The 18,828-nt window shown below is 26.3% G+C and overlaps 1 protein-coding gene across 2 annotated transcripts; it reads right to left on the reverse strand.

Annotated features, from left to right (window-relative positions):
- Positions 1–183: 183 nt before the first annotated feature.
- Positions 184–18,430, reverse strand: LOC113549864 (glutamine--fructose-6-phosphate aminotransferase [isomerizing] 2-like). 2 transcript variants are annotated; one of them, XM_026951348.1, is made up of 15 exons: positions 18,188–18,429; positions 11,237–11,477; positions 8,255–8,362; positions 6,864–6,953; positions 6,485–6,798; positions 6,272–6,413; positions 6,125–6,157; positions 4,033–4,199; positions 3,720–3,959; positions 3,337–3,535; positions 3,019–3,263; positions 2,145–2,300; positions 1,954–2,082; positions 1,755–1,889; positions 184–568 (listed from the first exon to the last, which is right to left on the reverse strand). In XM_026951348.1, the coding sequence occupies exons 2-15, from the start codon at positions 11,241–11,243 to the stop codon at positions 458–460; spliced, it is 2,076 nt and encodes a 691-aa protein (XP_026807149.1). In that variant the 5' UTR covers positions 11,244–11,477; positions 18,188–18,429; the 3' UTR covers positions 184–457. The 2 variants fall into 2 exon arrangements, with proteins under 2 accessions (XP_026807149.1, XP_026807150.1); XM_026951349.1 differs by lacking the exon at positions 6,125–6,157 and having other exon boundaries at positions 18,188–18,430.
- Between the last annotated feature and the right edge of the window lie 398 nt (positions 18,431–18,828).

Here is an 18,828-nt window from a genome sequence, read left to right on the forward strand (position 1 = left end):
AAAAATGTAATTGAAATCAATAAAAAAAATATTATAAAATACATTCATATAAGAATCTATATAATATAAAAATGTATAAATTGAAAGGAATGAAACAATATAACAAACAATAATGGATTTAAAAAAGAAAACTTAAATGAGAAATTGAAATCTAAACAAAATTCATCACATAATAAAGTAATACTTAAAAGCTCGATAAAAAAAAAAAAACTGATAGCACGTAGTAAAATATTTATTTCTTAAGGAATTATTAATATTATAGCCTTTTCAGAGCTTAAAAAATTATTAACATATTAAATTTTGTGTATGACACTATCGTCATAGTTTCAAGAAATTTTAAACTTTTTTTTAATACATTTTTTAGACCTACAAATTAAAATTAAAAGTAGGATTTGTTGATGTTGAGGTGAATGATATATTTATCAATATGGTAAACATAAATTGGAATAAATTTATTTTATTCAACAGTCACAGATTTGGCCAAATTTCTTGGGCAATCAACATTACAGCCACGCATTACCGCTATATGATAAGATAGCAGTTGCATCGGTATTACAGTCAGCAATCCCTAAAATCATATTTATTCATAAAATCAAATTCTCACAAAAAATATTTAACTTGTAGGAACAACGAATTTAACATCAAAACATTATTGAATTATTACCTTTTATTACCTGTTTGATTATTATTGAAAATTTTAAATATTATTTGAATAAATCAACATAATATGCATATCAAAAAATAAAAATTATTGTAACAAATTAAATACAGTACAATCTCATTAATTTGATATACATGGAACAAAGCAGTGTCAGATTATTAAAAAATCCAGGCTACTGGAAATATTTATTTATATAAGATTATTAATATCATAATAATAATTATATATAAATACATAAGTATTACATAATTATAAATTACTTTTATTAATTATAAATTTAAAAACTTTAATCCTAATCATTTGATTAATGTTGTTATTTATACTTTTTTTTAGCAAAGAATACTTTTTTTATTTTGTTGTATTATGTAGTTATTACCAATGTGATTCATTACTGGTATCAACAATTTAATAAAATGCCCATGTAAAAAGACCCAAATAACTTAAGTACCAAATAATTGCATAGCTGGATTAAGGGGCCACTACCAGCAATTGTTTTCTCTGCCCATCTCCCACATAATATAGGAACAAAGATACTCTGTATTTCCACGATTACGAATCTCTGGCTCAGTTTAGGGCAAAAGCACCTATTATATATTTTATAAAGAAGATTTTCTGTGCATTGACCAGATAGATTTTTAATATTTACATTTTTTATAAATATAAGCATGTTTTAATTTAAAATAATTTAGATTATTTTTAACCATCAATAATTTAATTAAAATTGTAAATATTAAAAATCTATCTGGTCAATGCACAGGAAATACTCTCCTTTATAAAATATATAATGGGTGCTTTTGCCTTAAACTGAACCAGAGAGTCGTAATCGTGGAAATACGGGGTATCTTTGTTCCTATATTATGTGAGAGATAGACAGAGAAAACAAATAGTGGTGTAGCGGGGTCCCTTAAAGAGATTAGACTATATTATAATTTTTTATAATATCATCTAGTTTAAAATAGTAAGTTTAATATGAAAATAATTTTAAATAATACATTTTTATCATTGCAATCAATTATATAAGCATTATAAATGGATGTATTATGGAAATATTAACACCTGATAATACGTGAAAAAAAATATTAAAATTCAATACCTGTAAACAATCAACAGTGTGTGGTACATCAATAGTTTGCCAAGCCAAGCTTTTAGTTTCTACATCGTCTTTTTCACATATCACGATTGGACGGCCTTCACGAGCAGTAACTTGTTGCAAAGCATTGATACATTTCTATAACAAAAATATATTAAGTAAAATTTAATAATTAATACTATAAATGTATATAGAATTATACTTTATAAACTGGATCTTTAGTTAGTATCATAATTATTGGCATCTGTTTGTCAATTAAAGCTAATGGTCCATGTTTTAATTCACCAGCTAAAATGCCTTCACTATGAAGGTATGTAAGCTCTTTGATTTTCTATAAAAAAAATTATATATTTATTATTTAAACATTAGACCATGATGTAATTAAAAACTAACTAATGCTCCTTCCAAACATGTTGCATAGTTGTAGCCTCTTCCCATAACCAACAATGATTTCTTTTGATATAAAGATTCGGCCAACTTCATCACTTTTTTGTCTGCGGCCAGTACTTCACGAATTTGTTCTGTTATATTTTCCAAACCCCTGATGATCTGTAATAAAATATCAACATATAGATTTAGTTGTTTAGATATAAATATATGTAAAGCTGTTAAATTAATTATTTTATATATTGATGAATATCACTTTTAATTCTTATTAAGTGAGATACAAGTTTGATTTAAGCTATTACCATTCTAATAGTAAAATATTTTGCATATTTTTAGGCTTAGTGGTTGTAAATGATTAATTTTACCATTTTCTTTTACCAAGTTACATAAAAAATTTATTAATTTAATATTTCACTAAAATTTAATGGACTATTACACACTTTTGATTTATTAAAGGTTTAATGATTATTTATACAACCCAATATTAATATTTTATCACATATTAATGGGAAAAAAATTTAAATTATATACTCGGCAATTTGTCCCAAAACATAATAATATTGACAACTTGAAGCAAAAGCTATAAGGAAATTAAATTGAAATTAATTTTTCAAGCAAACGATTTACATTTTTTTCGAATATTAAAAAATAACACAATATTACAACTATTTTATTTAAAGCCAAGGTTATCACCAAACAACTTGATTTAATTACCAACCAAAAACAATAATTACAGTATTTAATGATAATAAAACATTTTTTTGTTTTGTTTTTTTTTATTGTTAAAAAAACTCTTGGGTAAATGCCAATGGACACATGATGGTAAAAATATTCGATTTACCAATAAAAGTATTTTAATAGATTTTTTTTTTAACATTACCTCAGTTCTTCTGGCTTGCAATGATATTCTATCTTCGGACATGATCAAGCCAAACATTACAAGTGAAATAAATTGTGACGTATAAGCTTTAGTGGAGGCAACACCGATTTCTGGTCCAGCGTTTATATGAATACCACAATGTGATTCACGACTAATAGAGCTACCCACGGTGTTTGTGACACCGACAATTAAAGCTCCTCGCTGTTTACAATATCTCAATGCCAAAAGAGAGTCAGCAGTCTCCCCTGAAATAAATAAGAATATTAAACGCTGGTATACACAAGACATACATAAAATAAAAACATTTTAAAGACATACCAGATTGTGACAAGAAAAAACATACGTCATCTCTAAACACTGGAGTATTACGATCCAAAAAATCTGAAGCCAATTCAACCATAACTGGTAATTCAGTGAGCTCTTCCATCAGCTGACGTGTTGCCAAAGCACTGTGAAAACTTGTACCACAGCCTATCATCATTAGTCGACGGCATCGTTTTATTTCTGGAATGTAGTCCTAAAAATATAGAACATTACGGTTAATAAAAAATAAATCTTATTATTGTTGTTTCTCAGGTTTCAAAATTAAAACTACGTGATACGCCATGAAATAAAATCAATTACCAACACCTGTATAGTATTGTATAGTGAATACCTGTTTAATATAATATTATAGATTACTAATATAGTACTTTAATTACTTTAATACCGCCGAGTACGACTGTCTGGTTTTCAAAATTTACTCTGCCTCTCATCGTTGTTACCACGGATTCCGGCTGTTCGAAAATTTCTTTCTGCATGAACGAACTAAAATTGCCCTTCATAATCTGCTGTATTTCCATCTTGAGCGTAGTGATTTCTCTGGCATGAGGATCAGCCGTAGACATGCGCATCCTGTGAATGGTCAATCGTCCCTCTCTTACTGCAGCAACATCATCGTCCTAATACAATACGCAAAATTATTAACCCGCCAACCACCACTTTCATAAACGGTTAGAACAATTAAATACAAACCTCCAAATATATAACTTGGTTTGTATGCTCAATTATAGCACTAGCATCAGATGCAAAAAAGTACTCGACTTCTTCTTTGTCTCCTAGTGCATGAAATTCTGACGTGCTTTCTTGGCGAGGCAATGGAATGGGAATGGACATTTTATCACCACGGATATAACGGTGTTCTAAATATTTCACAAATTTGTATTAAATCAATAAATTTTCGAAACAAACGCAGACTACATGCACCCTAACCTCGTAGCATATTAGATTGATAAGAAAGGCGTTAAAGCCTTTTATAAGTCTACTATATATATAAAAATATATTTACATATTAAAATGTTTATACAAAATATATAATGAAAATAATTTTCTCAATTTATTATTAACAAGACAAAATATATTAAGAGAACGCCACATTAACTTTACTGATATTAATAAAACTTTAATACGCCGAATCGTAATTATAAAATTATATAAATAAGAAATAAATTAACAAATATTTTTTCGTTGCTATAATGCTATATTATACTATAAATATATCAAAACATCATTGGATTTTATGAATACAAATATGACGTTCTCTTAAAACCATTATAATAATATTATTACTTATTACACTAATAAAAAACTAATAGGGTTAAATTAATTTAAATCGACAATCAGAGATTATTGTTAAAATTATAATAGTTAGATAAATAACTAAGATAACCAACGAGACAAATTAAAACTAATTATGGCCCCTGTGATGTAAAAATTCCCATAAACCAATGTATTATGTATTATTCCACTGAGAAATTTAGTAAGAAATTCGTTAGCTATTTATAAAATGAATTCGTGTACTTTAATAATTATTAACTTAGATTTAAAATAATGCATATACTATCATAAAAGTAATACGTTTTCTTATTTACTTTAAAGATAATGCAACATATTACATTTATTGATTTATTTTTAATATATATAGTATTTTCTATACAAACAAGCCTATAATTATTAATTATGCTATTTCCTATGAATTATGTGACTAGATAAAGTATATACATCTTATCAAAGCTTCATAATACTTGACACTAAAAAAATAATACGAAAGTATTATTTGCAGTGATTATTGATCATAGTCAATTAAACACGACATCTATTCATGTTAACCAATATTTATTTTTATTCAGTTTTTACAATAAAATAGGAATATATAATTTATACACTCCGATAAATCATTGATTCAAAATTAAATACAAATTACGAATGTACTATAGTGTTTGAATGTTAACTTTTGTGTTTACTGTTTACTCTAATTGTAATCAGTTCACACTAAATAAACCTACTAAAAACATATTATCCAGTACCTATATATATATACATATGTATATACTTGTAGAACTCTATAATTTACTTGTTTTTTTTTATAGTTAACTATACTGCCTGAAAATACAGTACCATTGTTATATTATTCTAAATTTATTACCTACTATACTACTATACTAGTAGTATATACTACTTCGCGTCATCAGCTTTATGTAAAACTGAATTCTGGTATATTGACAATAATAATCAAAATTAAAAATACAATTATTATCGAACAATTGTTTCCAAATCAATTTTTATTCACTAAACCGAAGTTTTTATCTTACTTGTATTAAATTATTAATATAAATATTTACGAAAAGTTAATAAAATGTACCTTTAATGTATAATAGGTCTATAATTGCAACTATTTATGACTCGCGATCGTAAACAAATGTGCAAATGTGTAATGTACGAAGTAAGTACATATACATGTATTTAAAATAAATGAATAAAATAATTTAAACTATTATCAATATGTTACTTGAGGGAGTATATAGGTAGATATTAAATTATATTTATTTAAAACAAACATAAATGTTCAAAATTCATCCATACTTATTTCTAAAATGGATATTTTACTTAGTACTGCAAATATTTTCAGGAGTGATGCATTACACTTAGATATTAGATATCATGATTAGTACCACCACCAAATAAGCCAACTCTAGAAATATCTAGGTTGTTTTGAAATTTGAACGCTTAAGCCCATTAATTAACTTCCGATCTTTATAGATATACGGATTTGTCTAATGGTTTGTACCTGTTAATGAAAGAGACTCTCCGTCTATCGAATCTTCACGGGTCACACACAAACGGAACAAAAACAAAAATACAACCAATGTGCCAATATGACTAAAAAAACTTATCCTAATAGATTAAATAAAAAATATTGTAACTTTTTTAATACCTTTGCTGTAAAGAATTGGAATGTGATCGGTGGCTAGCCTTGTATCCGACTTAATTCCAACAAGAAGTGGACTTCCCCTTCGAGTTGCTACGCATTCGTCGGGAAACACTTTGCTTTTAAAACACAAAGCAAAGGCGCCTTCCTGTAGAAATTAATCATTATTCATTACTTTGATGCATATAACCCAACACCATAGGTATATTATCAACATACTAATTGTTGTACAGCTTGTTCGACGAGTTCTCTGAATAATAAATTTGGATGTTGTGTGTAAATATGATGCACTAACTTCACAATTGCTTCAGTATCAGTATCAGATTCAAAAAAATATCCTTTGCGTTCCAAAAATGCTTTGACTTCTTTATAGTTTGTTACAATACCATTATGCACCACACAAAAAACTTGATCTTTGTCCGAACGTTGCGGATGCGAATTTACAGAACTTGGAACACCATGAGTAGCCCAACGTGTATGTGCTATACCAACGTGACTATTTTGGATTTCTTCAAAATCAAGCCGATCTTTTACTATAAACATTATTAATTTAAGACAATTGGTAATCTAAAACAATTCACAAGTAAAATAAACTTACAAGAAAGTAATTCATCTTCAAGGGCAACTACTTTTCCCTCTTTCTTCACAATAGTTATATCCTTACCGTCGGGACCGTCGAACGCAATACCTTTTTAAAACATATACATACATCTTACAAAGAAGTTAATCATTTTTTAATTTTATTGTTTTATATAGAATACTTATTATGTTAATAAGTATTCTTTTCAATAAAAACAATTTCTATGTACCTATAATTATTGTCTGAAACCTTTATTACTATAGGAAAAACTTTTATTCGTTTTAAATTCTAAAGATAATAAACTATCTTTCCACATGTTTATTACATAATGATTAGTAATTACAGATAACAGCGACTGTAATACTAAAAACTATATTTTACCTACGTCCTACACATTACATTTTTTTTCTATGTAAAAAAAATAAGACTATATTTTAGATCACAGTGTGTATATTAATTAATACGATAAAAATGTATCTTTAAAACAATTGATATATGTAAGTAGTAGAGTACTTATAGTAAAATACTTAATAGTAATAATAACACAGCAATAAATACTTATAAGGGTAATTTAATAATTTATTTAGGGTAGTGGATAGTCTTCCTCTCATAGAATATATATATATATAAGTATATTGATTTTTAGTTATATATACCAAAAAATAAAGTATTCAATGTAAATAAGTAGATAATAGACACACAATAATATTATGATATCGTAAACTTATAAATTTAATCGGTTTTAGTAAAAACAAAATGTTTTATTAAAAAAATTTAAAAAAACATTTAAAATTGTATTATTTTAATACTTCTGTGAAACTATAAAGTTTAATCTCAATGCAAGCATAATAAATCTGAAAAATATACGTATTCACAAAGGTTAAAGTGGTTAGATTTGATTCAACAAAAGGGCACTACCGACTAAAAATGTTGGGAACTGCTGTATTTTATAATATATAAATATCCAAAATTAACCGTTTATTATATCATTAAACAAAAGTCCTATAATATCAAATTATTTAATTAGGCATTATTGTAAATTGTTTTATTGGTACTTTAATGTTTACTTTTCGTGTCATTAGCATCTATCTAAATTGGCATATGTATATTACACATTTACATCGCTTAAAAGTTAAAACTAAATGAAATTTTACGTAAGTTTGTTCTTTTTGAGATATTGATTATTATACTGTAATTACAACATATAATTCATTATGTTCAAAAAAAAAAAACAGGATATACCTAAATCTGTTATGAAATTGCAATGGTTACCATACGACTATATTTTTATGTAATTGTATACTTAAATGGTAACAATAAATATTAAAATAACTATAGAAAATACATTTAATAACTAGGTATATCTGTATCACTTATATAAAACAATATTATAAAAACATTTTACTTACCAGCTGAATCATAACCTCTGTATTCTAATCTCTTTAGACCATTTACAAGAAGGACTATAATCTCTTCCCTTGATTTAGGTGTTAAGTGATTGAGATAAGCAAAAATTCCTAAAAATAAAACAAAATATATGCTATTCAATACATAATTAAAACAATGATATAAAATTATTAAAATTATATCAAATATCTATACAATAATATCTATTTAATATAAATATTCAATATAATAAAAAATAAACAATAAATACTATAACATTAAGCAATAATTACGTAGTTAAGATATTAATATAAAATCGATTACAATACATATATTACTATATTTTAACTATACAACTATAATACTACTATACGCACATATAATCAGTGGCATACACATAATTTTTGTGAGGTAGTTTAAAGTAGGTTTTTTATATATTTTAAAAACCCAAAACACTGGCATTTGTGTATGAAAAACTAATTATAATTGAAACTTAAGCCCTGTACTTCCTCAAATTAAAAGACCTAGTTACACCCACGTTTATGAAATTATATATTATCAATTATCATATAAATTACAGAAAAAGTATCACAGCTAAAAGATTTTTTTTAACTCAATTTAACGTCAAATCTATATCAACTGCTAACACATTCGCTTTATGTAAGACTACAGACTTAATATTAACAGATTGTGTACATCTATTAAAAAATAAAAATAAATAAATAAATAGGTACTTTGTAAATTAAACTAATTTTAATAAAATGTAAACATTTATAATTTACTATATTTTGAAATCGTATAATAAAATAATTAAGTTAATTGAATACTCAATTATTAATTTTTTCCAACTATTCGTCTATTGCTATAACATAAATTGAGCAATGATAGAATGTCGCGTTCTTCTATCATAGTAATATCGTATGAACCCAGCTTAATGATATCAGTGATATGTTTAAAATATTTTTTGTATTAACAAAATTTAAGCTTATATAATAAAAATCATTATTTTATACAATTTCTTAAAACAATTTTCTTTTTTAAATTTAACCTAGGCAAAACGCCTTTGCATCATACAATACGATATAAAAGTGTTAACATAATTACGGAAAATGTTTAATATGAATTCCTGTATAGAAAATTAAAAGGGCGTTTCTGAAACGGCTTTCAAACGTTGGCTTATTATGCATAATGCATATATTAATATTAATATTCCTGTTTATTAAACAACTTTCAAATGTATTAAATCTAAATATATACATATGTATATATAATTTTAAGCCTTCTCCGAATCTAAGCCCGGGGTGGTTATAATTTGAAATTCATAATTATAATAGATTAGTCTGTTATAAATTTATCATTATATTTATCTATAAATACTAAATATCAATTTCCCGATTGTATTACTATAATAATTATCAAATAAATAAAAATATATTTTTTTACCTAAATTCCACGACTTTCAACATTATGAAGATTTTGTACAATTATTAAACAATACCACCCTATACAATAAAATTATAATAAATAGAACCTCATTGGTAGTCTATAAAACAATATAATATTCATTTCAAATTACAAATCGGAAAAATAAATAATTTTGACAGCCAATTCGTTTCACATCTTGTATTTACATTTATTACGTTTTTCATATTTATGTTAATATCTGCAATATTTACATGATAATATTTTAACGTAACTCGTAATTGTTTTACAAAAAATAATTATTTATATTTGTTAAACTATATTACAGTTATAGGTACACAAACTTATAATGTTTGAATAAATAATAATAAAAGTCATTAAATCAAAAAACGTAAAACTATGACAATATTTCTATATTTTTAGATGCATGTTTTTATTTATTAATACTTTGTTGAAAATAATAGGATAACATTTCAAAATAATAAATAGTCATATTTTTAAGTTAAAATGTATAATTTTCTACCAAATTTATTTTTTAGTGACGTTCAAATGCAAAAAGTTGTTCAAAAACAAATTACCATTTTGGATATGATCCAAGTATGAAGTTTATTATAACCTCTTATGTTGTAACAACCAATGAAAGTGAATGGCAAAACAACCGGTTCATACACCACTTCTACATGATCCATCTACCTAGCATTAGTCTTTATCTTTTTTATTTAGACAAATGTAATATATCCTAAGGCAAATGCACCACATTGCACCTAGAGAATAATTTATTTGAAGTTTAACAGAGAAAGACACGTAACTTACATACATAACACAATTGCATAATATATTAGAGACGCCTTTCATTTAAAAACAAATTAGGAATTACTTTAACCCTCATTAAATACTATAGGAGCATGAAAATTTTAATTATTCTTTCAAAACATATTCTTATAATTAGTTGAATACATAAGTCTAGGTTCCATGTAAGACAGTTAACACATATATTTTCCTCAAACGTTTAGAAAAAAAAATAGAATTCATTAAAGTAATTTTAATACTTTTGACAATAAAAAACTATTAAAAAACAATTAAAAATGCTTAGTAATTCATTCTATATTACATGTCTACATGATCATAGGATCATTAAAAAACATTTTTTAGTTTTTAAATTATCATTACAGTACAATACCAATTTTCGTTTAAAAATATGGATTCGTCGTATAATTGAGAAACATAGATAGACCATAATTAAATTTAATCCAATAATGTGTTATTATAAAATTATAATACATATTTTTATTGCTATAAAAGCATAAACTTATTATTTTTCTAATTCGGTTGGGAAAGTTAAGCAAGTCGATTAAAAATTAAATTTTTTTTAGCAAATACACAAACGTAAACGTGAATAATTCTGTGTTTAAAAAATCTATTTAACAATAATTATAACAAAAAAATAAACTACAAGTGGACTTTTGTTAGTACACAAAAATATATAAAAAAAATACTTCAATATGTAAAATTTAAAAGATGATCATATATTGTAGCATACCATGATAATATAATATAATATAAATAAGTATATAAGTACTCACCGCACATGTTGAAAGCGTAGTTCCAGCGTACTGATTACGGATTGACGTGAACTGGGGATGGTCTGAATGTATTTAAACTGTGTGTTGGCGGGACGGCGGCAAAACCCCTACCACAACCAGGGCATGTGTTGCTGTACGCACCATGTACGTGACGACTACACACGCAGACGGTACAACGTGGCTAGGTGTAGTGCCCCGAGCGATACGCTCTGCCAGTCAAATCGCGAACTAACACGTGAAACTATATAAACACAATGATAAAATATATCAGACATCTTATTATTGTTGTACATCATTATAATGTATATAGTATATAGGTACGCTCGCACACGAACATGCATTGGAGAAATTAATTTTCCGGGAAAACGAGTGAAATTGTGGTCGATGGAAATCGAGAAAATTATCATCATGATTTTTATAATGGAATTTATAATATTATATTGAACGAATTTTATCTCCACAAAAACTGCTGCAAGAATATACGCAGTATACGTAGTTATCTCATAACAGATACCGGAGAATTTGTAAGGAAAGTTTATACAGAAAATATAGTGGAATTACATAAGGTTCTACAGTGACAACATAATTTTATATGTAAAAATATAAATGTATAATATTAAATATAGTATACCAATGTCTAAAATGTAAGAATAATAAAATAGATTAGGATGATTTAAGAATGTTATATTTAAAATATATTTATAATACATGTTTTATAATTTTATGATTTCATAATATACTAAAATATAGTAAAATTAAAAAGCGAATTAATTTAGCTTAAAATATTTAGATAAATATTAGCTAGGTATAACCATTTAAAATAAATAAAAATAATTATACCATGTCCTTAAAAATAATTTTAAAACATTTAAGTTAACTTCAATAATATTCATTTTAATTGTATAAATATAATACACTTGTTATTTTAAAACATATACACCAATAACAAATCAAGATATTACATTGTTTTATCTTTTATGTTCCGGTTAAAATATATAACGGATATACAATAATCAATACTACTATAGTTGTATATGTATATCTACCGTATGTCTGTATGTATATCTTACAACTACATATTTGTCATATTTTACTTCTTATACTATGTAATATTTTGAGCGTATTTCAAATAAGTGGATTTTAAAGAGCCTATTAATCTGCTTTCAACACTATAATAGTATTGAATAAAATTAAATACCTTCAGTCACCTTGTACACTAATGTGCTTACACTATACTATAACGCTAACCTAATGTTATAAATTCTAAAGATTAATAAAAAAATCAACACATTAAATTAAAACAATTGCATTTAAAATTAAAGTATTAGCATATTATGTTGTATTCTTGTTAGCTTTTTTTTTAAATGTTCATAAAATGCATAAATTATAAATAATTCTCTGTATCTTTACACATTCTTCATTTATCATAATCTACAGTTTAAGAATAATTATCATTATAATCTATTAAATCAATATAACATAATATATCATGTAAATCATTTAACGAAATTACCCAAACGCCAAATTATATAATACATAAATTGCTTACATATAGGTTTTTCGTAAATTAAAAGTTTAAGTAATTAAAGAGTAAAGATCCATCTAACAGAAATAAATAATAGATAGCTTAACTACTATTATTACTTATTATATAAGTAAAAATTAAAAAATAATATCAATACACACATCACATTTAAAAATATATATATTTTTTTTAAGTTATATTACGAGATAACGATAATTCTCCAGAATGCAACTATAATCGTTTTAATTAAAAATCAATAACTACGATTAATATTATTTACTTATGTATTCTATAAATAAGCTATAATTCTCATAACTGACCACTTTTTATAAGATACCTACGAATTTAAATAAATGTAAAACTAAAAAATTAAAAGTATCAACAAATTTATTTTAATTTTAATGAATACAAAGGTTTCAAATTAATACAACTCAGATGTCAATACTCAATACCCTGGTAATGTATGGAAATAGTAGAACCTACCTATCACACAAACCTAATACTTTCTCTTTTGTTAGCTTCCAATACGACTACATAATACACGAGAAATAATACTTTTACGTAGTTGAATAAATAATCAATTGATATTAATAATAATATATTATGCATTGGAAAAATATGACTTATATAGACATTAATTTATTTTTAATACAATTAATTCATCGCAATACGTTAATTTATAATAAGGTATATTTAGTAGAGCAAAATTATAATTTTATAGATTTAATTTAAGTATTACAGAATTATATAATATTATATTTTATATATAAGCTATACATTAAGATTTATTGTAATGTTATATAAAATACAAAAGTGTGAAGAAATTGGCTTTGGGGCGGACTGCTGAGGATTTTAAACTTAAAATTATTGCGTTAATGATAAAATTCAGAAATTAGTTTTAAACAATGCTCAGTTTACACAAAAATAGTCATGAATTCAGAATTTGTTAAATACTAAATTATCTTTCAACAATATAATACACGATACGTATATTTTATTTTCATTATTTAGACAAGATATGAAGGCAGATTGTTTGTGGTTTTATAATATCACATACTAGTTATCAGTAGTTGTACCTGCAAATAAAATAATACATGTTATAGGCTAGGAATGGGAAATTAATAAATAAAATATAGTATATAGCAAGCACACCACTCAGTCAAAATAATCATTAACAATCAAGAGATTAATCTCTTTACTCTTATCATTCAATATTTCTTTTTCCTATAATATATACAATACAATTTCATTTGTATAGATATAATTACCATAACTAACATATATAGCCTATAGTGTTTATTTATACAGAGTGTCCCGTAAGGATTTACCAATGCGATATCTCCTGAAATAATGAAGCTATCATAATTCTGGTTTTTTAATAAGATTCACAGAGACACGAAATACAAATATTTCATATTTTAATTTATTTTATTGTTTTGTTAAAAAAGTTAAAAAATAAATTTTTTTATTTAATTATTTTCAAAAATATTGAAGATTTTTAAAGTTTATTTTTCTGAAAATATTAAAGTTTTAATATTTTAATTTAATTAATCTCCTGGTTTTTATATTTTTCCTAGTTTCGAGAAAATATGTTTATTGCAAACCTAACTGAAAGCGTTCGCCAGCCGTACGAGCACGCAGGCAACATGTTTGATACAATGATATCACTATCGTATTAATAATTCAGTTTTTTTTTAAACTACAAAAAATATTAAAAATCAGGAAACTAAAGAAATTAAAATGTTGAAACGTCAATATTTTCAGAAAAATAAACTCTACAAAATGATTATCTTCATTATTTTTGAAAATAATTAAATAAAAAAAAATATTTTTTAACTTTTTTACCAAAACATTAAAATAAATTAAAATATGAAATATTTGTAGTTCTTGTCCTTGTGAATCTTATTAAAAAACCAAAATGATGGTATCTCCATTATTTCAGAAGATATTGCAATGGGTAAATTCTCACGGGACACCTTGTATAATAAAGGCATTGGTATTTTCATTTTTCCGTTTTTCATATTGTGTTACACATAATTATATAATTAATCCAAAATAAATAATAATAGTCTACTTTACATATTGTAAACAGGTAAAAACCATAAAGATAAAATGAATAAATAATCCATGTATTATTAATTATTATAAATAAAGGCAAGTACGGTATATATTAGAATATTAGATAACCGATCAATCGCTGAAATTGTACCTGTCGAAAGCAATTGTTCTATCAGCAACAATATATTATGTCGGTAGGTATTGATTATAAAGTGAAAATAAAAGGTCAAATAGGTACAAATTTAAAATTCTTAAAAAATAAGAAAATAAGAAATATCTAAGAAATATTTTATGTTTCGAGAAATACAGAGTACAATTTTTTAAGTCTAGAATGTTCTTTACATGTATCAAAATTAAGCATTCAGTAATTAAAATTAAACTCCAACAAGTTTAAAAATATCTAATTGAAATTTTTAATTGTAATTATTTTATATATTTTAGGTACCTCGCCATTGAGAAGTCACTGCAATATATTTTTTAAATTTGAATTCAATGCTAAGAAATCATTTCATACGAAAAACTTCGAATGCAGACAATCTGTTAACATATATTACAAAATATGTTTTATGATGTTGCTATTAAAATAGTTTATTTTCCTATTAGTAATACAATAGATTGAATTAATTTTTGTCAAAAACAATGTTTTTCCTAATTATTATAGGTAAAGTACTAAGAATTTTTGATTTTAAGAAATTTTACCTCCTGAAGGCCCAACTAGATTAATTTTCCTATTAAAAATTGAAGCATTTTGTTTTTTTTTTATTACATTTTATATACCATGTATAGTATGTATACATACGCAAAAAACCACATACTTCATTGGAAAATAATATATAAAAACTAAGTAGATATATCAATAACAGCTTTATATACTTACTACTTGGTTAAATTTATAAGAATATTACATTCACTATTGATTAATTTTAAATGTAAGCTTAGAATATACATCAAATTACTTGGTTAAAATGCACTCAACTTATACAAGTGATAAGCTTCTTTTAATTGAAATTTATTTTCAATAGCATTTTTTGTTATGTAAAATAAAACGTAGAAATCATACAAATATTACATTATGATTATCGGATTATCTAATTTATTTTGTATAATCATCTTGCTGAAATATTATATTTGTCTAATGATACACAATAATTTGAAAATAAAATCATAATTTAAGTGCCACAGAATTATATACTTACATGTTACATAGACACAGTGACAGCACAAGTACTCAGTGAGTTTTTTTTAATATTAATGATAAATTTTCATTTAACGTCTTAACAAAATAGGTTATTTATACATAGCATATTGCATTATGTAATTTATACATAACTATATATTATAATATTTAAAAATATAATTATTATATATATATATATATATATATATACATTATATTATCATATGTGTTTATGAAATTACATAATACTATATATATTATTTGATACACAAAATACGTATACTTAAAGGCGTGTAACCGACCTGTCTCTACCCTCTCCAACAATAGTATACATATTTGAATGTTATTTATATCATAACTAATAGTTATGAAATATTGAAGTACAATAAGAAACTTTCATTTTATTTTGTTGACGTCTATTTTATCAACAATGTCTTAAATATATAAACTTAAAATGTCATCATATATAATCGATATTTGATTTATATTATAGGTAGTATAAATTCGTAAAATGATCAAAATGAAAGAGCAACCATGAGAAATGTAAAAAGTGATATTATACTATAAAATTAACGATGGTATTTTTATTTTTGTGGGCATATTTTTGACTTTGTTTTTCAACATACTACACTTAATGCTTATGAATACTACTTATTTTATATGCTGACAGTGCTAATAAGTACCTATGTCAATAACCTATGGACTATAAAAGTCCTCCAAATCATGAAATTGCATTATGAACGGGTTTTACAGATAGATAAATATTCAAAATTATTCATAAAACATGCTTCTTATTAAAGTATAATTGATTATGCAATCTAATGCAAAGATGCAGCATTAATCTTTTTGAACTCATCACTGCCCCAAAAGATGTAAAATCAAATAATCAGAACAGTCGCTAGACAAAAACAAATCAAAAACAACGTTGGCATATTTTCTAAATAGTTGACATCGGTAATTAAATCCTAAAAATTAGTCGCCAAATACCTAAGTAAAACAGATTTTTGGAATACTTAGATCGCGCATATTGCCCTTAAACTCTGTAGGTAGGTAAAAAAAGTCCCTCATTTTTCCTCTTCAACATTTCACATTTGACACCTAAACATACTAGGCATAATTAATATACATGATTAGGTTTAAAATTAAATTTATAAAATAATGTTTGTGAATGAAAACACGACATGGTGATTAATTATAATACAGCCACGAATCAAAATATAATGACATATTATATTATGGACATACGATACGAGTGATACGACTGATACGAGCCGCCGGCGATTGGGCCTTCGGGACCGATTCACGATTGTAAGAACAATCGCAGCATAAGAGCAACAGCTGATCATGCTACAACATGAACTCTGCGGGCAGAGCGGTCCGGTCCGTCACTTCGTACTCCAGGACCCCCCAAACACCGTAACAACAATAATAATCCAGTTGTTATCAACTACAAACCACTGTGATAACACAGTATGTCATAATATGTATTATTTTTAAAAACAACAATAACAAGTAACAACTAACAAGCGTGAAACGACGACACAAACGAAACGAACCGGCGGCTTCCTCGACCACATATTCCGTATTCGGTGCGTGTGCGTGCGCAACTTTCACTATTCACAATATTTGTTTAGCCGTCGTACAGTTGTATAGTCGACGGCTCGACGCGTCCGCGCCACAGCGTAATATTATCATTATTATTAAATATCGTGTTTTGCTAACCACCGTCATAGTTGTATTATCGTAATCTACAATCGACATTGACGTTACTTAGCAAGTGTGGTGTTCGACCGAAAACACGACCACGGCATAACAGCTGACGACAAGTGACGACAGCGGCTGGTCGACGACTTTCGATATAAAATAAAAATATCGTCGTCTAGACGCAAGAGCCCCACGCACGTTCAAAGTAAGAATGTAATAAACACCGGAGACTACTACACGACTATTATTTATCAATGTACATGCCGTCCTTCTACTCTCCCCTAAACCCTTAAGAATTGAGCCGACTTAACGCGCTATTTCTAGAGCCAAGACCAACGAACTTTACCGAGGTTACGATCGCGGTCACAATCAACAATAATTAATAGCAGTTTGTTGTTACTTTCGAAAACATTATTTTACGACGTGTTTCGAGCACAGACATTATTTATACCTATTATGTAGGGTTTAAGGGTATGCCGGTACTTACGAATTACGGTTGCTTATCGCTTACGATGACGTGCATAAGTTTATCGGTCTTGTCCCCGGTAGACTTCGGACCTCCCTCCTCTCCTCCTCACTACTTCCACTACGCGTTGATAGACAAACGCCGTGCGTGCACACTCATTAACGCTGTCGTTTCCGGTCGGGTTTCTGGTTTTTTGAATCCGCCGGACGACACATGCTACGTGAATACGTGAACGTGATTAAATATCAAATATTAACCATAGTTGTAAACTTCTCTCACAGTCTCGCCGGCTGATGTACAACTCTATCCCCGCAGGCCGCGGAGAGTTTGACGTGGAAAACAGTGTCACCCAACCGGACAACTTAGATTTTCCCTCTGTTCGCCGTTCCTTGGTTTGACGTGCTTTTTGTCTCCCTGTCATCGCCGGCAACCGGCACTACTCGAACGTCTCAACTCTCAAACGCGTGTTAAACTTTCGAGTTTTTCCCCTAAACTTCTTCGCATTTTGCTTCGGAATATCAAGAATTCTACTCGAAGTAGTCACTAATCACTAGGTGGTAGCTCAAATGTAATCTATAAACGCGGGAACTACGAACATTTCGCAATTACTTTTTGGTATTTTCATTGTAGTAGTTATTACATTTCAACATATTAATACTGTA

This window comes from Rhopalosiphum maidis, chromosome 4, assembly GCF_003676215.2.
Source record: "Rhopalosiphum maidis isolate BTI-1 chromosome 4, ASM367621v3, whole genome shotgun sequence".
In the NCBI taxonomy this organism is placed as follows: Eukaryota; Metazoa; Arthropoda; class Insecta; order Hemiptera; family Aphididae; genus Rhopalosiphum; species Rhopalosiphum maidis.

Excerpts from the sequence above, each read along its gene's own strand:
- LOC113549864 (XM_026951348.1), bottom strand. Across the intron at positions 6,158-6,271 it reads TCCAATTCTTTACAGCAAAG|ATTCGATAGACGGAGAGTCT; the intron begins GTATTAAAAAAG and ends TGACCCGTGAAG. Across the intron at positions 3,960-4,032 it reads ACCAAGTTATATATTTGGAG|GACGATGATGTTGCTGCAGT; the intron begins GTTTGTATTTAA and ends GTATTGTATTAG.